This window comes from Coturnix japonica, chromosome 5 (assembly GCF_054131305.1).
Source record: "Coturnix japonica strain WE chromosome 5, WE-NBRP24, whole genome shotgun sequence".
In the NCBI taxonomy this organism is placed as follows: Eukaryota; Metazoa; Chordata; class Aves; order Galliformes; family Phasianidae; genus Coturnix; species Coturnix japonica.
The window spans coordinates 54,329,202-54,351,584 of record NC_140667.1 but is presented as its reverse complement, the minus strand read 5'-3'; the positions used below and the strand labels follow the sequence as shown (position 1 = coordinate 54,351,584).

The following is a 22,383-nucleotide window of genomic DNA, read 5'->3' as shown; positions in this document are numbered from 1 at the left end:
AGGAAGCTCTCAGCAGATGAAGTCAAATGAGAGCTTATCTGCACTCCCACCACCAGCTACAGCACCATCAGCTGGCATGGGTGCTGAGATACTAATGCATACATATATGAGTGTGTATACGTATATTTATGTACTTGTGTGTGTACATGTATATAAATAGGTAGGTAGAATCATAGAATAAAATCCAGGAATCGGTCTGGTTGGAAAATACCTCCAAGACCCCCAAGCCCAACCCCAGCCCACCCCACCATGCCCATGGCCCACATCCCTCAGTGCCACAACTCCATTGCTCTGGAGCACCTCCAAGGATGGTGACCCCACCACTCCCTGCACAGCTGTGTCAGTGCATCACTGCTCTTTATGAGAAGTTTTTCCTAATATCCAACCTGTAGGTTACAGGATAATGTGGTGAGCAGCCATGACAGTACATACTAAGAAAGCTCATGTTTTTTTGATGTGAGATTCACAGCTCACAGAGGCCAGACAGGTCCCACCTCATGGACTTGGAAACCTAGTTTAAAAGCTAGAACAAGCTGCAAATAATAACATTTCTGAATAGCCCAGCTTCCCTGCTGTCAGTACAGCTCCATGGATTTACACCGTTGGATGCTGCCATGCCCTAAATGCTTACTCTAGGGAAAAGCTGTAGCATATTTCACATGTTTATTACTGTCATATATTACCACAAGCAGATTCACAGCTGGTGTGAATTGTCATCACTCTGTGAAGTTAACATCCAGGTCTTTTCATAAATGCATAGACATGGCATTATACATCACCTCTGTCCTCGTGTATGCATATTTATATATAGCACGAAGGAATAAAGATTTGAGCCCCAAATGCTCAGCTAATATTACTTGATGTGATTCCCTCAGTCCATATCGCAAAACTTGCTAACAAATATATTTCACCCTACCGCTGCTTTCCTTATGTTTCTGTCTTAGCATTGAGGGAAGTAAAATTGTTGCAGCACATAAAAGGCCAGATGCTTGATAACAAGATACCAGTGATTACAGAATCATAGAATCATACAATGGGTTGGGTTGGAAGGGACCTCAAGGATCATGAAGCTCCAACCCCCCAACACAGGCTGGGTCTCCAACCTCCACATTGATACCAGCCCAGGCTGCCCAGGGTCCCATCCAACCTGGCCTTGAACACCTCCAGGGATGGACAGGGCATCCACAGCAAATAATAATTTAGGCTTTTGCATACATTTCCAGGCAGCTTTCTTATGTGTTTCATTTTCTTCCTTCACTTTTCCTCTCATGGATTTTACCTTTTTGCGTGTTTTTTGGTTTTGTTTTTTTTATTCTTTTATGTTCCTGGACTACAACCACAGCAAGAAAATGAAGTTCCTATTAAAAACTGTGCAGCTTCCTTTTGTTTACTGATTTAACCTACATGAAAAATCAATAAGGATTTAATTCTGTACATAAAAATATTATTAGAGTTTTACAGGGTTTCTTTAAGGCCATGTTTAATTAGTAATGCCAGAGTAGGGGGGGTTTCCTGATGCTTTTTTGTCACCCAATAAAAATGGGGGGGAAAAAATGTTTAATGAAGTAATTATTAGAAGAGCAAACACTGTAAGAAGGGACAGCTGCTTTGCAGTGTAAGGTATTTTTTTCCCATAGAAAGAAATAGCATAAGGTTAATTGAGGAGGGAAAAAGAGCTGCTGGCAATGCACAGGCCTGGAAAGGTGAGGAAGAAACCAGCGTAAAAAGTGATTAAATTCAGTGCAAAGGACAGCATGCAAAGTAGGCAGAAGCAAGTGGTTATCAAAGACGACCTGTGTGTTCAGAAATCGTGCTGAGATGAACTCCGGTGAAGACAGGGTCAGAGGAAAAGCAGAAGAGATCTCCGTGGAAATGGGTGAGTTTTATTTGGGGAATCACACTTCCCTGGAAAGCATGGGTATTTTTCTAACAGCAATGTCCTTAGTTTGCCTGGAAAGATAGAACAGATCCTTGAGTGGTTCCTGCCGGGAAGGCATTTGCTGTCATGATAGGGCTGAGGAGAGAGGAACCAAAGGGATGGCCAGGACTGATGGCATCCAGCTCTGCTGTGGAAGGACTGGGATAGTTGGTCCCTTTCCTCTAGGGACAGACTGACCTGCAGGAAAAGGAGGGACTAAAAGAAAAAGAGTTGTAACTTTCTCCATAAAACACAACTTTTAAGGGCTCCGAGTCAATTACTTCATTTCAGAAGGACGTAGGATTTGGGTTGCCTGCAGGTTTTGCAGGATTTCATTCTCATTAACACCAACTCTGCCCTGGTCTAAGTCCAGCGATTTCCTGCAGAAATACTGCTGATCTTCATAAAAGTCTGGGCCCGTATGTATGCTCACAGATTTCCTCCCAGAAAACAGTCCTTTAGTCAACTTGCTGCTAAGGCCAGAAATGGAAAATCAAATTACTTTCTGCTCCAGGTAGCACAGTAGCTGATCTTGGGTTTACGGTTTCAAAATGACTGAAAGATCACAACCATTACTCTGAGCACTTCTTCCAAGGAACACTGGTTGAACTGAGACCAGACCTCATTGGTAGGCTTTGATTATGTTGGATGAGCAGCTCTTTGTCTAGAGGAAAACAGAAGAAAGTAGTTTATGCTGTTGTGTATTTTTTTGTGGTGGTGTTACATGGGATTTTTTTTTCCCCATGAAATAAATGGTGGTAGAGAAATGATGGAGCAAAACTGCATCTGATTCCCCAGCTGCTATCCTGTTTCAGTCTAGGTGGTAAGATCAAATACCTTCGATCAACATCACCAATGGAAACCACCCCACAGGTTCAGCTTCTCAACCCACAGTCCCTTCATCAAAGGGAATGCAGGGCATAGATGTGATTAGACCTCACAGACTTCTGTTGCTGGTAAATAATTTTCTGATCTCCTAATATTTTGACTGCTTGGAGCCTGTGGGCAACAGCACGATAGATGAGCTCTTGGCACTTCTGCAGACCATACCAGGCCTGAATACAATAGGAGTATCCAATTTCATTATTTCGGACAGCTTATTTCAGAGCACACTGAGTAGGATTGTGGCACGCCAGATATAGTCTCATCCCATTTAGTCTCATTTAGTCTCATCCCATCGTGTGCAGGGCCCACATCCTTCTGAGAAGGATGAGGAAGAAAAGATTGGCCTTGGCAGGGCTTTTCCTTAATGTGCTGTTCCTCCAGGACCCAAACAAGCTCATGGAGAACTGAATTTGCTTTTCAGCATCCACAGCATTGTATACCTGCACGTACACCAGGCAAGGTTCTGGCTCTTGTATGTGAGATTCCTGTAAATAGAGACCCATTACAATTTGACAACTTAATGAATGAGAAAGCCATTTTTCATTACACATCTCTGAATGAAAAATACCTCTCATTATCTGTGTAATGAAGGTAAATCAATGAGTGACTTTTCAATCCTAATGTTAATGGGAAACCCAATACCTTGCCTGAGCATTAGCTAAGATGAGTACTTTGCTGCAGCAACCAGAAGCTGAAACAAAGGTGGGGTGAGAATGAATGAGTGGAAAGAGGACATTCCCAGTTGCCAAAGAGCAATTTAAAATTGTGATTATCATTGTGATTTTGAAACATAGTTGTATATACAGGCTAATCTTAAATGACAAATTGGTCAGTTGTGCTCTAAAAATTAATGTAACCAATGTATTTGTCTTCTTCCAGATCTTCCTTTTTTTTAAATCTTATCATGCTGAAGGTAATGATTCCCAAAGTTCAGCTGGCAAAAACAGAAGTTCATCAGTCACTGTTGGAGCTTTTCCTATGTTATTAGTATTAGCCTTCCTTGCCTGGGGAAAGCTATCAATGATGCTGTACTTGGATCTATGCAAATACCAATTAAAGCCAGTATGTATCCTGAAGAAATGATAGTCCATGCAGGCAAAGTGCTGAAGAAGAATGTAAGCAGTGCAAAGAGAGGAGACATAAAAGTGACTGAAAAACTAAGCAGAGAGAGGGGTGTGTTCTCACTTTGCTTTAGGAGAGGTGAAAGAAAATGTTGTCTGCATGGCTGAGGGAAGACCCAGGAGAGACACTGGAGATGTCTGAGAGGGTAAAGGAAAGTGATGAAGCAATGGGAAGGAAGAGAATAAGGGAAAAACAGATGAGAAAGGGAGAAGCATTTGAATACCAGTGGCTGAAGGGAAAAATGAAACAAAATGAAACAAAACAAAACAAAACAAGGTGAATGTTGAACTTCCTGTTCTCATTTTGCTCCAGGAGAAGCCAGCTAAATCCTGCAGTAGGATGAAGCAAAGAGGAAAGTTCTAGGATGAAGTCAACTGTCCAAAAGGTGGTAATGAAAATGGGCACTGCAGCACCTGAGGCAGCCTGGAGGCTCATAGAGGCAGACCCTGGAGGGTGAGGAAGAAATGCCTCATAGAAGTCATCCAGGCCATCAGCAGCAACAGTGCTGCCCCAAGTTGAGACCTAAAGGACAGGAAGATGATACAGATAAGTGGTCTAACCAATAACTGTGTCTCAATGACAATCATGTCCCCAAGCTCCTTGCTTGCAAATCTGCGCTGGAAAGTTCTTTTGTAAAACTTCCTTTTCTTCCTGGGCTATCATATCTGGACAAGCAGGCATTAACATGGAGTAGCAAGCAGCTTACTCACCTGCACATCATGGTTCATTGGTTTGTGTACTTCAGGGAGAAATCCTTTTGGCTCTTTGCTGCAATGCATGGTTTGTACTTCTGTCGGATGATTCAGCTTCCATTCAGCTGCAAATGATCACAGATTACTTGCATGCTGACACCAAACACTGCAGTCTGTTAGCTGCTCCCAATGAAACAGCTCTGCCAGCTGTGAGGGAGTACAACCTGCAGGCATCAAGGAGGGGATTCTGAGCAAGGGCTTTTGTGCTGGTGCAAGAGATGAGCAGAGCTGGAAGAGTTCCTGAAGATTTCAGTGTTCGGGGGAACTGGAATGGAAATCTCCCAGCTTTCAGAGGAGGATGGAGGGGAAGGAGGAGAAGCGCCCTGATCACACAGTTACACTGCATGAAAGCAGTGAGATATTTCAGCAGCAAACAGCACTCACAGACAAGAAAGGATCCCTCTGTGAGAACATGCTGAGCAGTAGCTATTCTGGGTTCTGCTGTGAAAAAGAATAATCCAGTGAAGAAACGAGGAAAGACATTTGAGAAGACAGTATGCATTCTCCAGGCATAGCGCTATGCACACAGGTGGTACAAATGCATGACAAGCTGATGCGTAAAGCCATGGCACTAAGAGATGGAGACTGTTGATGCTTGGAGCAGGGGCTGAGAAGGAGAAGGAAAGGGAGTTATCCTGTCCTGCCCTCTTGCCCCAAGCACTGGCAGCCCAGGAAGTTTTTGCTCTTTCTTTAAACTGAGTTTCTGATTTAAAGCTGACCTTTATATATATGAGGAGAGGATGCTGCAGTATAAACATTGTCACTAACGAGCTAATTCTTTACTTTTCAGAATGGGCCGCTTCAGAAATCTCAGTTGTGGGGTCTGATTGTGAGAAGCAGCTCGGAGAGCCTCTGCAAACCCACTGATCTGGGGGAGGTTGGAGATGAGAACAGCCATCAGACATGGCTGTGACAACCAAACTGGGCTTTGCTTTCCCTCTTCAAGAAGCATGGTAACTTTCCATGTGCTTTCCCAAGGCACTCCACCCTCTCCCACACACACACCATGCACATCTGAGGCTGGTATGGTTAGATCCACCCTGAGCTTTGGGCCATCCCTCCAACCTCTGGGCCATCAGGGGACATCCATGTATCCCTGCTCCCCGCACAGCTCTCTCGTGCACTGCAGACATCCCATTCCTGGTGTTTCAATCAGCAATTACCAAAGCAGATCCTGCAAAGTGGCCAGGGAGGTTGTTCATCTGTATGCATTAACTGAAGGGCAATCCAGTGTGCTCAGGAGTCAGACTTTCCCCAGCAAAGCTGTGTAAATATAACTCCGAAGCATTCACAGACGTGCTGGGAAGTTTCCTCTGAGCCAAACAATATTTTTAATTCGTTGATAGCATTTTAATTTTCTCATGATGAAGAACCTCTAAAGGCAACTGCATTGGAGAGGGAGAAAGGGTCAAGAGGCAATTAAGAAAGGAAGATCTTGCTTTTCACTGCTAGGAAAAACAATTAATTAGATGAAACAAGCTAAAAAGAGAGAGAAGAACTGAACTGTAATTTGGAAAAATTTAAAAAGCCTTCTATCAAATAAATTGATTAGCACACTAATCATAATCAGGACTCTTGGATTAACAGTTAATTTGGGGAATCAATTAATAGCGGCATTTTTCAAATCACGGCTGTGTCTGGAGCGCAGGGAATTCATTGCGGTGTGTTTTCAGAGATAACAGATGCTGGATTAGGGCTGCGCAGTGATTCCCTGACAGTGTAACAGCTCTGTTGTACCCCACGTCCTGGACTGTATTTTGAGATATCTGTGTATGTGTGTGTTGGCTGAGTCCTTCCTCGATGCCTCTGTGCTTTCTCAAATCATTTACATTGGAACACAAACTCTTCTCACAACAACTTTTCTGCTCCCTCTGCTCTGTTTGAGGGCTCGTGTAATAATCTCCTCCCTCCAGCAGCTGTGAAATAACAGATGCCAGAGTGTGTCAGAATTAAATTAGAAGGGACCCACCACCCAAAATTCAAGCCATGTTTATGGGAACCATTCCTGCCGTGACTCGGATTCGAACCGAGGTTGCTGCGGCCACAACGCAGAGTACTGACCACTATACGATCACGGCCGTGCTGTGAGTGGTGCCACCACTGAGCACAGTTATATACACCAGGATTTGAAACTGCTGTTGTCCTGGTATTACCTTGTTGGAGCTGAGTGCCCAGCTGCATGTCTGGCGTTTTGGTCATCATGGAGCTGAGATTCAGCAGCAGACACAGATGGATCCAAGTTAAATCCCACTTCACAACCTTTGTTTTAGTTCCCCAGTATTGCAGCTTTCATAACGTTTCTTTCAATACTTGAAGGGAGCATATAAACAGGAGGGGGAACGACTGTTTACGAGGGTGGAGACTGATAGGACAAGGGGGAATGGTTTGAAACTGAGGCAGGGGAGGTTTAGGTTGGATCTTGGAAGGAAGTTTTTCCCCCAGAGGGTGGTGATGCACTGGAACAGGTTGCCCAAGGAGGCTGTGGATGCCCCATCCCTGCAGGCATTCAAGGCCAGGCTGGATGTGGCTCTGGGCAGCCTGGGCTGCTGGTTTGTGACCCTGCACACAGCAGGGGGTTGGCAGATGGCAGTAGAGGGACACTGCGACAGAATGGCATCTGACGTGGAAGTGCAGGTGGAGCAAAGGTGTGGAACTGATTTACTTCATGCAGAAAAAATCGCACGCACTGACATTCATTGATGCTTGCTGAATGTTTATGGAGAACAAAAAGTGGATGTGAGGACACTGAGGTGGTGGGTAGTGCATTTCAGCAGTGGCAACAGTGATGTGAAGGACAATCCTGATACTCAAGGTCAGGCTGGAGGGAGCTCTGAGAACCTGATGGAGCTGTGGGTGTTCTGATTCATTGCAGGGGAGCTGAATTAGGTGAGGTTCCTTCCCACCTAATTGATTCTATGATTTTATAATTACATCAACATAATAATTTAATTTATTCTTAGATTAATTGTGTTTTAGAGACAGGACTACAGGGGGATTCTGGATCCCATTCTGCTGTGAGAAAAAATGACACCGGAATCACAGGGTCAATGATGGATTGCTGTTTCCCTATGCCAATGTGCCAAGTTATTTACTTAATCTGCGTACGATGGGAGATTCTTATCCCAATTATATATCCGCTGTTTGTCTTTAGATTTATTGTAACAGCTTGTTTAAACAAAGACAAACAAAACACTGTTACACTGTGATATATTGTTCCTGATAAATGGTATAACGTTCCTAATTCAGAACGTGGATGCCAACTTTGAGTATGTTTTAATTCTCCTCTCTTAAGCTTTTGTTATGCAGAAATTCTTTACTCAGGGGTGGTGAGGCCCTGGCACTGCCCAGAGCTATGGGTTCCCCATCCATGGAGGTGCCCAAGGCCTTGGATTTGCCCCAGCCCATGGTAGGGAATTAGAACTGGATGATCTTGGATGTTCCTTCCAACTGACGCCATTCCATGGCTCTATGATTCTATGATTCTATGACTGTTGTGGCTGTGGAGCTGCCGTCTGGTTTCCTGCAGGACACAGTGAACATCCCTCCAGATTTTCCCTGAGCCCTGATAGCTTTGAGGTGAAATCAGAGTCATTTGCTATCAAAAATTCTTTGTTGATTTTAATCTACTGACCACATTATCCCATACTTTTTTCTAAAAGGTGACCATCCACTTAATCAAATCTGTGTTCCTTATGTCTCCTTAGGATATGTATAGCATGCACTAAAAAAACCCAATAAAATTAGTGATCTTTTCCGTTGAAAACACCTTCTGTAATATAAGATATGTATTCTTAAAATGTTGCAAAATGGATAAAAGTCTGACTCATCTGATTAAAATCAAGATGAAATTCTCTCACTGCCTACTCTTACTGTCTGTGGTTAAAAAGGGGGGCATGAATTGATAGATATTTGGAAATAGAAACAACAGGAAGGAAGATGCTTCATAATTCATAATTCAAAATCCTAGAATGGCCTGGGTTGAAAAGGCCCACGATGCTCATCCAGTTTCAACCCCCTGCAATGTGCAGGGTCACCAACCACCAGACCAGGCTGCCCAGAGCCACGCAGAATAAGTATGAATTCTGCAGTGTAAAAACCTGCCTGCATTTCCAGGGATCTGCGTGCTCAGTGATGGAGACTGATGGGGAACAGAGAGTGCTACACCCTCCCCACTGTGTCTCTCACTATCCTTGGCTGGTCTCATGAGCTGCTGTGGTTTAGCAAAGCATCATCACATCTCCTACTTTGCCAGCAAGGACAATAAAAGGAGTTTGTTGTTGGCATTCGAGCTGGACCAAAGCTTTATATTATACTGTCCTGCAGGATTTGGGGCCTTTCATCTCCAGGCCATCTTGTACTCTGTGATCTTTTTTTCTACTGCCATTGATGTGGCAAATGAGGCCACAAACACCTGCTTATTATTAAGAACATAATGATAATGGATATGGTTTTTAAAAAGTACACCTTTATCTTTCACAACTGCCACTGTCCAGCTGGCTGAGTCTCAACACTGTCCCTCCACTGTCCTCCTTGCTTTTCCCAAATGTGTCTTTGTGTGGGACTTAAACAGAAATCCATTGTTAATTAATGTTTATATTCAACATTTATCCTTAGTTTTATTGTTTGGGCTTGGTCTTCCCTTTTAGATTCCACTTTAGTATTGATTCAGTAAGGTACTTAGGGTTGTTTTGTAATAGTATGGCTATGAATTGACTACACTCTCGCATGTAAAATAAATGGTGGAGCAAAACCAGGCTTTTGTTTCAGATTTGTGCAGCAGTGTGTAATGTATTCAGCTGCCCTCACTTAAATATTATTTCTGAATTTTGCCCCAAGCTGAATTAATTCCCAAATAGAATATTTTTCAAAGTTTCCCATGTCGTGTCAGCAGCTCTTTAAATGCACATATTTTATATATGTGCATTAGTTTCTTGATTATGAAAAAGTGTTATTAAATATGTAATAAAATATTTATGCAGTATGACTTTAAAGCTAAGAATATTAGATCACAAGAGATTACTCTAATTGAAATAGTCTGCATGTGAAGCTGGAGTCTAATTGAAGCTGCCTAGCCTACTCAAAACTTAAACGAGTAATATATGGGTGACACCTGATCTGCATTACTCTTCAAATACAAGCAGTCGCAATATTATTAATTCTTTATTAAATGGAAAATCAAATAAGCCATTTCCATTCAGTGAACATTGCCATCTGCATTACTTGCTTATTTATAGAGTTTCTATAATGTGATTGGTAAATAAAATGAGCACATATGCAAGCGTGCATTAACAGGCACATATGTTGCATATCTTTTTTTACTATCAAGGTCAAAACTTGGTGAGATGCTTTAACAACTGCTTAGAATAAACCCTTGAATTCATGCCTAGCTTTAAGCAATAGGAATAAAGGGAATAGCCTCGTGTTGCATTGGCGGGGGGGTCAGGTTGGATATAAGGAAAGATTTCTTCTCTAAAAGAGCAGTCAGGCACTGGCACAGGCTGCCCAAGGAGGTGGTTGAGTCACCATTCCTGAAGGTGTGCAAGAACCATTTATAAGTTGTACTAAGGTATAATATAGTTTAGTGGGGAAATATTGGTGGTAAGTGGATGGTTGGACTGGATGATCTTAGAGATCTTTTCCAACCTCAGACATTCTATGATTCTAAGTGCATTCCTAGTCCCATTGTGGTTTGACAGCACCCATTTATTTGGGTACATGCAGTTCAGACTGTGCATACCACATACTGGTGATGCACCAGCCAAAGCTTTCAAAGAGAGAAAAAACACAAAAACCTACACAAAATTGCCCATTCACCGAGGAAACTCAATTTCTGAATCTTAATTAAAACAACAGCAACAACAGCAACAAAAACAATCAAAAAAGGGCTCATAGTGCCTATCCTGGCCTCACAAGAGCCTTCCTGCACAGCTGGTCTTTGGACAGGGCTGCAGAAGGGGAGCACTGGTCATCATCATGAGTTTGGCCAGGGAAACAAATGCTTTAAAGTTTCCAGAAGCTTTGATGGATGAAGTTTTCTGTTTGTTTTCATTACACATATGGGGACCTTTTCATCCATCAACATCAGAGTGTGCCTGTTATCTCCAAAGAAGAGGCTCTGATTTACAGTGGCCTAAAATGTCTTGGACACATCAACGAACACCAAGCCACCAGTAGGATCAAAAGCAGATTGCTGGCTCTATCCCCTTCCTCCACTTCTTCATCACCAGCCACTTTATAGCCCTACATGCATCAGGATGGTGCCATTATTTGCTATTATTTAATCTGTAGCTATATTGTTAACATGGATATCTGGGATGGGACTCACCTGTGAAAAAATGTGAATCACTTTAAGCCATGGGCATTTTTGGTGGTCTCCCATCACCCAAAGGCGTGGTGAATTGCCTCCCCAGGTCCATTCTGTCACTGCTCTGAGAACAAGAAGAGCAACAGCCACAGAGATGTGCACCGGTGGACAAAGAAACCTTCTCCAACTACCTGGGACGTGTCTGCTTTAATCCACATTGAACAGACCTGTTTCAACTTCTGGATAATATATTCTGACAGTAAAAAGTAGATGTCAGGTTTTTTGGAATGAATATCTGCTCCAGCTGCCATCAAAAACTGTAAAGCAATGTAGCCTTTGAGCCAAAAAAGAAGGATAATGTTTTCAGGAAAAAGAATACAAGGATGAAGGTTCCATAAAGATGAGTTACGGTCTCTGGTGACACCTGAAACGAACGAGCAGAGTGATAGCATTGTTAAAATGCGAGCGCACAACACACAAAATCACTTGGATCTGAAACAGGGCTCTGTATTTCCGCTGCAGAGCGCAACGAACAGAGCCCGGTGACAATGTTTCTATTAATACAAGAGGACTTCTAAGCAACAATCAGGGAGTTTTATCGGCTCACTGTCAAAGCAAAAAGCAATTGGAATGTGTGCTCCAAGGGCTCAAAACACATGGTTGATATTAGATTATGCAAGGGCTCAGGTGGAATAGGTCTATGCACTGAGGGGCATTTTGGAAATGTCTTTTGTAAGGTCTCCAGGCTTCTCGGTTCATTTTGAAAACAATATGTGGTGGCAGTTTTGGTGTAAGAATTCTTAAAAACGAAATCTTCCTCTGTTTTAATCAAAGGAAGAGTATTCCATTTTTTGCTCAGTCACATTCAAAAGTCTCTGAAATCCCAAGTTATACCTAAAGACTTGACATCTGGGGGAAATCTTCAGATGAATCACCAAAGGGGGACGCAGAATCCAGTGATTTTACAATGTTATCCTGCAGGTACTGAATATAAGCCATGTAATCTGTCTCTTTGGTTCAAGAAAGAACCATCCTTAGCCATTTTCTGACAGATGTGCATCTAACTGGTGCTCCAAGACCTTCAGAGCATGTGAGAATATCCACCAGCTCATCCCATCACACTGTGACCCTTTACACCAAGAAGTTTCTTTTAGCACATAGCCCAAATCATCCTTGCAACATCAGGAAGCCATTTATTCTTGCTAAAATCTTCCCAGGAATAGAGAAGTCATAGAATTGCAGAACCATAGAATATCCTGAGTTAGAAGGGACCCACAAGGACTATTGAGACCAACCCCTGGCCCCACACAGCTCCACCCAAACCCAAATCCTATGTCAGAGTCATGTCCCAACACAGTGATTTAGGTGGAAGCAATAAGCATTCAGTAGTTTCCAAAGGTATTCTGTTCACTAAGTGAGTGTTTTGGAAGAAACATGAAAATTGCCCTTCTCAAAAGCCTTCTTTAACACCTTTTTTTCCCCCCTTTACGAGCTTTTTTTGCTGATACGCTTCATGAAATACACGACTTTCACACTGATTAGGGTGCTACGTGTATCTGCATTATGGGAAAGCCTTACAAGAAGCACCTGTGTATAGCAGAGCTAAGATTTTGCTGCTATTAACTCCGGTAGCAATGCTGCAGATTTGCTCCTGACTGCTGATGTGATTCAAATGACCAAAGTCTGAGCAAAGCTGTGAGAGGGCACAAAGTCTTCCTTGGGCTGAGTTCTCTGCCTTTAGGGGGGAGCTGTGAACTGCTGGCCCTGCCTGAGGTGTGCTGAGCCAGCTGCTTCCTCTCCCCTCCTTGCAAATAACCACAGTAGAAATACAGGTGCATTGGAGGGCAGTTGCTGAGCTCATTGCTCCATAGTTTTGCTTTCAAAGAATGGACCGGATTTTGATTTATTACAGCTCTTTCTTTCAGCTGCAATGGCATCCCTCCTCTCCTGGCTGTGTAGGGAAGATGATATTTAAAAACTGCACTGATACAATGAGTCCTGCATGCTACCTAAAGCCAGCCAAGTAGCCCATAGTCTTCCTTCTCACACTGAACTAACCTCTGTCCACAGGGAGAACACACTGCTCAGTCATGTGGCTGTCTGTGCCTCACCACTGCCTGCGTGAGCAGGATCTGCTCTGCAGACTAAGGGATGGTTTCATTGTACACCCATTCAATCCAGCCAAAGCACCATTTCAGCAGTTACAAAAGATGTAGTTTCATCCATTGGTAGAATTTTTATCCCCAAGTCTTCTCTTAGACACAGTCCCATTTTTGAGTAACAGTCTGGCCACCTGTGATAAGCAGGGTGCTGGTACAGATCGTTTCTTGAGTGCAGCGGCAGGAATTAGGGTTAAGTGCAGAGCCATTCCCAGCAGCACTGCTGCTGAACAAATAACCCAGCAGTGCAGTATTAGTAGACATCTCTGCAGAAGAGAGGTAGGAATTAAAATCACCTCCATTTGCTGGCAGATAATGAAGGCAGACAGAAAATAAGTGACTTGCTAGAGATCACATGGATGGCAAACTTCTTGCACTTGTTTGGTGCTTTGTTTTTCAGGTCAGCGCCATAGCAAAAGCTTGCTCTTGGGCTGAGAACCTTGTTTTTCATCTTATCTGCTACGAGGGTAGGATCAGTGCAGCATAAGAAATTTCCCTTTTATTTGTGCTCAATCTAACCACCATCCCAAATCACAGTGACTTGGAAGACAGTGAGAAATAGGGTGGTGATAGGGGTATCAGATGAGTAAGTGCCACTGGTGGAGGCAGAGACCTTGCGGGGAAGACCCTCTGTCACCTCCCTCCAATTGGTCTCCAGGCACTTGAAAATGCCGAGCACAGATTTCACTCTTGTAAAGCTTTTGGAGATCACTGAGAAGAGAAATGTTGGTCTTTGCTCGAATATAAATATGAATTTCTAAATATAACCCCTACAGAGATTTTCATTCAGCATTTAGCAGTTAAATCGGGTTTTATGAAGCTCTCTTTTAAAATGGTAAATAAAAGAATTCATAACTATTTTTATAGGCTTAAAGAACGTGGATCAGAGATGTGGGATATGTGCATACCACATTAGCATGCTGTGGTATTCTTATCTTCTTGCTGTTTAAATATTTAGGTATTGTTTGCTTCTATACTTGCTGTAGGATATTGAATCATCTCTTCCACATTAACTTTTATGTAGCAATATTCCTGAAGCACAGAAGGCTTTCATCTAAATATATATATATATACATTGATAACTAAGCTTCTTTTCATAAGTTATATTAAATCAAAGGCATTTGGTGATAGCATTAATGATTGTGCCTAGCCCAGATTAGGTGAGAATTATAGCAAATCCTGCTATTCATATTGTCAAATGTGAGAATTTACTCACCCTTCTTCATATCTCCCTCTCAAAAACAACGAAGGAAAATAACAATTCCCAGAACTGTAATTTTCACTTCTACATGCCTGGAGGGGCTCTGGGCTGTGCTGGATGGGGCTCTGGGCAGACTGAGCTGTTGGGAGATGTCCCCGTCCATGGCAGGAGCAAGAATCAAATGGGTTATAGGGTCCCTTCCAACCACAACCATCCTCTGATTCAATGATACTGTTTTATAAATAAGCTAAAAACTACTTTGCAGCAGGTTTGTTATGGACCAATGGGTCACCTCCAAAGAGAGATGCCAGGGAGTCCCAAACCTTCTAACACATCAATCTAAGATGTGTATAGAGGAAGGTCTGTGGCCTTCCCGTCAAGCTTGGTTGTTTTCATATCAGGGTATCTTAACTACCCTTGTGCATGCTGATTTCTTTAGGGCTAGATTTCACATATTTCATTCAAAAACCATTGCACTTCATTTCGTTTTCACGGGAATGGCAGCCTGGGTTTGGGGTGGGGGGCAGGGTTGTTTGTCAGGGGACTAGATATCCAAATAAATAAATAATAATAACAACAACAATAGTAATTTTCAGTTAAAGCATGGTGTTTTATTATGTTTTCCTCATAGGACCTGTGACTGCACTAATGCACAGTGCTAATAGCCTCAGAGGGAGCCTTCCATGATGCATGGCCTCTCACCTAGGGGATACAAGCTCTGCACTAGAATGCAGTGTGTGGGCCACACACCCCAGTGTCCACATATCTGAATCAAATTGCTTGATTAAAATAAACACTGCATGCAGATGAGGGAGTCCCTCACTCAGGGTAAGAGCTGGGTCTTTGCTTGCATCGCAGAACAAGTCCCACATGCCAAGATAATGATCCGTCAGTCCCAAAGTTTGATCCAGTACTGGCTGCTCTTCATGGGAGCCACAGGCCCATGGGGTTGAGGTTTCCTTGGGGCAGCCCCTGAGGTGGCAGCAGATGGGGTGGTTCATCCTCCAGGTCCTTCATTTGGGTCCCTGTCCCCTATCTTGATGCTCCTGTGCTGTTCTGGGCCTGTGGTGATAGACCCGCTGGGCCTGAAGGCAGCTGGGCAGGGTGGTGGTTGGTTGGGGTACCCTCATTGTCTTTCTCTTCTCCTCCAAAGGTTTGTAGATGAGCTTTTTACCACATAACCCAACAAAATATATGTGGTTTTTGTTTTTTTTTTCTTTTCCTGAATACCGCCAGTTTGTTTGGCACCTGACTTACTGAACTCAAACCGGCACTGAATAAATTACTGGGAAAGATGTATTCTGCCCTGAAGTGCTTATAGTGTTGGAAATCAGTGTCTGCTTTCTCTTTGTTAGCAGGGAGCGATGATGAAGTATTAAATTTGATGCACCAATTTGACCGCAGATGGGTGAACTGGCAGAAGGTTACAAGTGTGAGGGGAGGGAATGCAGCCATTTTCTGGGAGGTTTTTTTCTCTGCTACAGCACTCCTTGAGCAGCTCTGATCACAGGAGTAGTGCAGAATTGTCTCAGCTCAGCCCAGGGGGCTGCTACATGCGCCAGTCAAGCTTATCTAATTAGACCCGTATATTACATTTCCATCCAGCAAACGCTCCCCCACTGCTGCAGTGCAGTCTGCAAGGCTGCTGCTCTTCCACTTGAATGCTCACCATCCCAGTGCAGGCTGTGCTGTGGGATTCCCTCCAGCAGGAGGACACAGGCAGGCAAGCAAGGCTACTCACCTCTCCATTGGCCATGGCAGGACGAGGTTATCATTTCAATGGCACAATTGGCTTATGCAGGAGTGGAACAGATATATTTTGACTTGACTTACCTGAAGTCTTCGCTTTCATCTGGTTGAGCCAGAGTACAAGGTCACCTTCAGGGACCACATAATTTCCTTTAAACCTATGAGTCACCAAGGTCACAAAGAAGTCCTATTATATGCTACAAATTTGCTTTCACTGATGGCATCACTGAGAAGCTGCTCCAAAACTGTGCTGCTCTGGGGGCTATGTACCTCCTCAGAACTGCAGATGGAGTTTTTCGTAGTCTATTTAAGCCATCAAGATGTCATATGTCTTGTTTTGATGCTGAATGTTTTTTGCTAACCAGTGTCAACCCGAGACTCTTTAAAGGCAAACAGCGCTCTGTAAATGACTTCTCACCAGCTACCTCTGTCAGGGCATATCTCTGCAGATGCAGTAATTTCTACCTCTCCTTGTTCAGTCTTATTTGATTTTGGAGGCTTCTCTGTCTACCTGTTTGTCTTCCTCAGCAACACTCACACATGGTAAAAACTGCCAGCCTCTTTCAGCTGCTCTGCCCTGAAAAACAAGTCCTGCCCACCAGGAATCAGTGGTTACTCTGAACAAGTGAGTCCTCAGTGAATCACCAGGAGAATTACATGGACACATCTACCAGAGCTCCCATGCCATGGTATGTTGAAAACTTTAAGTCCAGTGTGAAAAAAACCCTCAACATCAAAGGCTTTGATTACTCCCAGGTAGTTGTAGTAGTAATCTTCTGCTAACTTTTCAGAGCTCCAAGGTTGAGATGGAGCAAGGAGCCCATACTACCCGCTCATGACACAGGATCCTGAAATATTACTGGTGTAGCATGGAGATCACAGTCCTTCCCCTGGCCCTCCCCATTTCATTCACACTGCAGGAAAAGTATGCTTCCTAAAATCCCAAATCTATGAAGAATGCACAAGTCACCAAGCAGAAAGCAAAAACACGATGCTTTCACAAAAGGAAAGAAAACATCAACATGGTTTGTTGTTCTATTAAGAAGCTACCTGGAGCAGTTGCTTTCAAGCACTGATATTTTTAGTCTAATATGTTCAGTATTTGGGAAAGAGCTCCCTGATGGTCCCATCTTCTCCTTCAGCTGTAGCTGCAATATTGCCGATAGTGCTGCAAACAAAAACGTGGTTTGCTCTCCTTGGATCATTAAGGTAGCTTAGATCAAGAAAGACACGATTAATCCTTACAGCAGCAATTTTGGGTCTTTGTCTTGCTAACACTTCTGAAGTTGTTGGAGTAGGGCTAGCCCCTGTAATACACTTCAGTATGCAGTTTTTTACAGGTACTAGGTCCTAAGTTCAATGGTGTCTCATTCTTTCTCTGCTATCTCTCATTTATCAATTCAGATAACACATATTTGGGAAGGCTCCTAAGTCACGTTTCATGGTAGATAGCACTGAGTTTCATCCCTGGCAATGGAATGAGATAGGCATTCTAATGACCTTCATTACATACTAATTTTCTTTATGTGAAACAGATATGGCATTTAAACCTCTCACTTACTTCAGTCTTGGTTACCTTTTACAGTTCTTCCTATGACCTGTCAGCACAAAGGTGCTTTCTGTGTCAATTACAACTACTTTTCTTTCTTTTTCCCACCTGCCCTCAAACCCCAGTGTTTGGAAATGGAGTTTTAAGACTTTCAACTGCTTAACCTGAGTATATATTTCAACTTAGTTAAGAAAGTTAATCAGAAAAGAGAGTCTCCCCATTGTGGAAAATATTCTGATCAAAAATGATCTTTGAGGTCCTTTCCAACCCAAGCCATTCTAAATCCTAATGGATGTCTATTTATTAATTCGGATACTCAGGCTTGGAAATCTCCTCACTTTAAGTACAAACACAAAGATGTTTTTATTTTAATCTCACTTCTGCAAATTAACATAGTCATGTAGTTTTCAAAATTAAGAACTCAAAGGATTAAACCCAACTGGCAAGCATGGCTTGGAAATCATTTTGTGTCCCAAATATTAAGATTACTAAATGCAGATGAAAGAGGCAATTCCAGAAGAAATTTCTGTTCCTTTACAACTAAAGAAGATAAGCCTTAACTATATGTGCATGCAAAAATGTAATATGATTTATTTTCCAACAGGCAAAACTACTGTATATTGCTCTAGGTCACAGAGCAATGTGACTGGAGTATAAATAAAACTCCAGGGGCTCACATGCAGATGATGGCTGTAATTATTGATTAATTCTGCTTTAGAAAGCCTGAAAACAAGTCCATCTTGGAATGGACCACATCATTATGCTTCTCTCATTGCGGGAAACTAAAATGTCTCTCTTGTTAGAAGTGCCTGAGGTTTTCCGACTTACCAAGGGATAAATGTCATATCTGGCAGGGGGGGGAGGAAGGAAATTAATACCTTCAAATTTTTGGAAAGAATTTCAATAAAGATTAAACTGGGCTGTTGAAAAAAAAATAAAAATCATAAGTAGGTTTTCTAACCTGAGCACAGGTAGGAGGCTCTTGTGGTGTTTAGAGGAATACGGGTGTATTTTCCATGGTGCCTTGTTAAAGAGATTACTAGTTCATCCATGTATATTAATAACATCCAGAAGCAAGTACCCGACTGAGTTTAGCACAATGCAGACATTGAGCCCCAGCTGGTCCCTGCCCCGTAGACTCTGCAGTATACGATCAGTGTGAGAGATGTGGCTTTTTTAAGGTGCTTTCCACTCCAAATTTAACCATTTCACCATTGTGAAGACTGTTCTACAGGAGATCACATTACCTCCTTTGACTCAATGGATCAGGTTGCCCAAGGAGATTGTAGATGCCCCATCTCTGGAGGCATTCAAGGCAAGGCTGGATGTGGCTCTGGGCAGCCTGGTCTGCTGGTTGGTGATGCTGTAGTAACTACTTGTTACTAAAGGTGGAATACAGCACCTACTAAGGAAATAACACTGGGTGCCTGTATTGCTGACAATAGTCTTAAGAGAGCAGAACCAGTCAGCTTGAAAGCACAAGTGGAGAAACTACAAAAGAAAGCCCAAACTGGTCAGATGGCAGGATATTCCCTTGTAAAGGACACGAGCTGCCATGCAACCTGGTGTCTGAATTGTACAGTAGGGCTTTCTTTATCAAATAGATTAGAAAATGCCCATAACATCATTAAAAGACAGTGATGGCCCCAGTGCTGTGGGACAGGACAGGCTTGAGTGGATAGTGACCTCAGCATGGACTCATCCAACCTGATAATCTTCATTACTTCTGCAGTTACCTTGCTAGAAATATCTGAGGTAGGCTGGGTTCATACACCTGTTTATATTGATGTATCCTTAGATTTCCATAAACATTTGGTACTGTCTGACCTCCAGATCAATAGAGCAGTACACAATCAGCATGGCAGTTATTAGTGAACTGAAGCCTTTCTAGCAGTCAGGAAGTTATTATCTCACTAATACCTCTAAAATTACATCTTGACCATGTTAATATTTGAATCAATAACCCCAGATCCTTACTAATTAAAATAGCAGATGACGTTAATTAGGAGACCAGTAAATTACCAATAGATCAGAGCATTAATGGGTAGCTCTTGTAAAGGTGGTTAAAAAAGGGTAACTACAGACAGTAAGCAACTGAACACAGCCTAATAAATACTCAGACATCGAGGAACAAAGAATGTATGCCATCCTTTCAGATCGGGTATTTGTTGAATTTCTGTGGAGGAGTTGTTTTCGTTATTCCAATAGCTAGAAAATAAATAAGGCAGATTTAGATACGCAGCACAGCTTTTAAGCAGCAAGGTGATTAATCCTGGGACTGTTTCATTTTGCATTCCCCTTCACTGTAAATTTCTAAAATAAAACTAAAGCCTTATGTGAGTAATACACTGCTTTTCAATAGGAAATAACAACAGTGTAGACCCACTGGCTTTATTCATGAAGACAAAGAGTTGCAACGATTTCTGTTATTCCTTCTAGGTGTAGCCTAGTGTTAATAGCACAGAGACATATATCAGAGTGTATCAGAGTGCTGCGAGATAAGAATCTATCTGCACTGGAGGCATCCTCACACAGAAGAAGCCATTTAATTGCTTACATAGGCTCAGTAATAGTGCAGTATGTGTGGTGTGCTTGCACTTCTTGAGCCCCCTCTCACGAACTGCCAGTGCAGAATTTGATATAAACTCCCCAGGGAATATAAACTTCCCCTGTTGACATTATCCAAAGTACAGTGAGCCTTGGAGAAGAACTTTGTGAAACCCAGAAAATGGGTGTGTTCTCCTGTTAGGCACAATATGGAAGAAATATGAACCTGTTGGGATGCAAGATACACTTAGAATAAGTTCATCATCTTCTTGACCTTGTTTATTCTTTTATCTGCACACAAGAATATACAGAATACAAAGAAAACTCCCTAGAGAAAATTCAGACCAATCATTTACCCCTGGAATGCATTTTACAGGAGGGAGCTATAATGTCTCTACCTCCTTCATGATTGACAAAACACGATCTTCAATGTGTCACTCATAAAAATACTCTTTCTTGCTTTCTAAAGAAAGCTGTAGCACAGGTTTGTGCTCAGCCTTAGAACACGAACAATATATAATTGACCCATTCTGCTAGTGGCAGGAGCAATGTGCTCCTAGTACTGCGCTGCTTCATTTCTTGGTCTCCCAGAGATGGGCTCTGTGCTCCCGCACTGCTGGCACACAAGGCAAGGATGGAGCACCCCATCCAGCCATCTGTCAGCCTTCATTTCTGCTTGGCCTCATCTTCACAAGCAGATGCTGGGCTCATCTGATCCCTACATGGCTGCAGTGCCCACATGCTCCATACCTTGCATATGCTGTTGGCTGACATTTCCTCTCCAGCTCTTCACAGGACAGTGGGATCATTATTTCTGTCCTTGTCCGAAGACATCCTATGTAACAGATTGACTCATCAGCATGTAGCACAGCACTCTGAAGGGTGGCTTCCCAGGATCTGGATAAAAACCACAGGGATTGAGGAAATGTCAGGCTTTGTAAGTGTTTTGGAGTGATGTGTGAGCACTTACAGACTGTAAATCCCTGTTTTGCATGGCCCCAGTTCTTAATCTGATGGGAAGTATTAAGAAGTATCAATTCCTTGAGGTTGGATGCATTACGATGAGGGACAAGGTTTAGTGGGCATGGTGGTGATGGGTTGATAGCTGGACTAGATGATCTTAGTGGTCTTTTCCAAACAGAATGATTCTACGGTGCATCTGCTCAGTGGTTGTCTGCTTGGTGCTGCTGCATGGTAACTGCTGGTGACCTGCCAGCAGCTTCCTCCCCTCCTGCTGAATGAAGATCAGTAGAGCTACTGTCCCACCAAACACTGCTGGAGATGGCTCCCAAAATGCCTGTTTCTAAGCTGTAGGTCCTGTCACAGCTAGAGCCTACTTTCACAAAAAGCAAGTGACAAAGCAAGTCTTACAAGGTCAAGGCACAAGTGAATCCCTTCAGTGCACCAGAGGTGGCACCACTGCTGCTTTCTATATTCTTACAGCAGGGCTGGTTTCCAGGTGCTACTGTGATGTGGTACCAGGCTCCAGCACGCTGCTATTATGCTTATTCTTTTCACATCCACAGTTTTTTCATCTCTCCTGTAGTTGAAGGTCTTTTCTTGCATTATCAATGGCATATTCTAATAATACCTGATGAGGAGTGCACACAATGAACTGCTTTTCCTTTTTTTTGTAGACATTCTTTTTGGCTATTATTAGCTGTTATCATTCAGATACTCAGACATGTGCCTGGATCTACCTTGGGATATAAGCCTCTGAAGAAAATACCACTGAAGTCAAAAGGAAGCATTATAGTACATCAGCATAAGCTTTGGAACACACATCTAGTCCCAGTTTATTAATGTTGATAATGACCTGTCTTTACCTCTTCCCAACTTTTCTTCTCTTTTCTCACTGTATGTTGAGATTGTAAGAAATACAGGACAAAAGTAGTATTTTTCTGCTCTTCTTAGAGGAACAAAAGCAAAATGGGACCGTGATCACTAATAACAATCATCATCTGCTACAGGAGTTTGCAAAGGTTGATTTCCCATAAGATTATTCCAGTCACATACAACCATGGCCATCCATGGTCTTGTATCCCCTGTGACAGTCATAATGACCAGAACAAGCAGCATGATGACAAGTCTGAAACAGGTCAATGCCGATCAGGCTGTTCACATTTCCTTCTCCAGTTTCTTGTTCCTAGATAAAATATGTGAGACTAATAGGAATTTTAACATATAGATACTAGGT

At 42.7% G+C, this 22,383-nt stretch overlaps 1 protein-coding gene and 1 non-coding gene across 9 annotated transcripts in view; both read right to left on the bottom strand.

Moving 5' to 3' along the window:
- Nucleotides 1-1,307: 1,307 nt before the first annotated feature.
- LOC107315473 (uncharacterized) overlaps nt 1,308-22,383 on the bottom strand; it is a 104,325-nt gene continuing 83,249 nt past the window's right edge. For 3 of the 8 annotated variants that reach the window (XR_014946849.1, XR_001555923.3, XR_014946850.1), the window contains one exon: nt 14,928-21,083. Coding sequence is in view for 1 of the 8 variants with exons in the window: in XM_085549702.1 (XP_085405828.1) it covers nt 19,745-19,847; nt 20,937-21,083 (250 nt within the window). In the remaining 7 variants the exon portion in view is untranslated. Of the gene's footprint in view, nt 2,583-4,635; nt 4,743-14,927; nt 22,333-22,383 lie in introns of those variants that run through there. The other 5 variants (XR_014946846.1, XR_014946845.1, XR_014946847.1 and 2 more) reach the window with 5 other exon arrangements.
- TRNAH-GUG (transfer RNA histidin (anticodon GUG)) lies at nt 6,684-6,755 on the bottom strand. Its single transcript has one exon. It is a non-coding gene; the product is annotated as a tRNA-His (tRNA).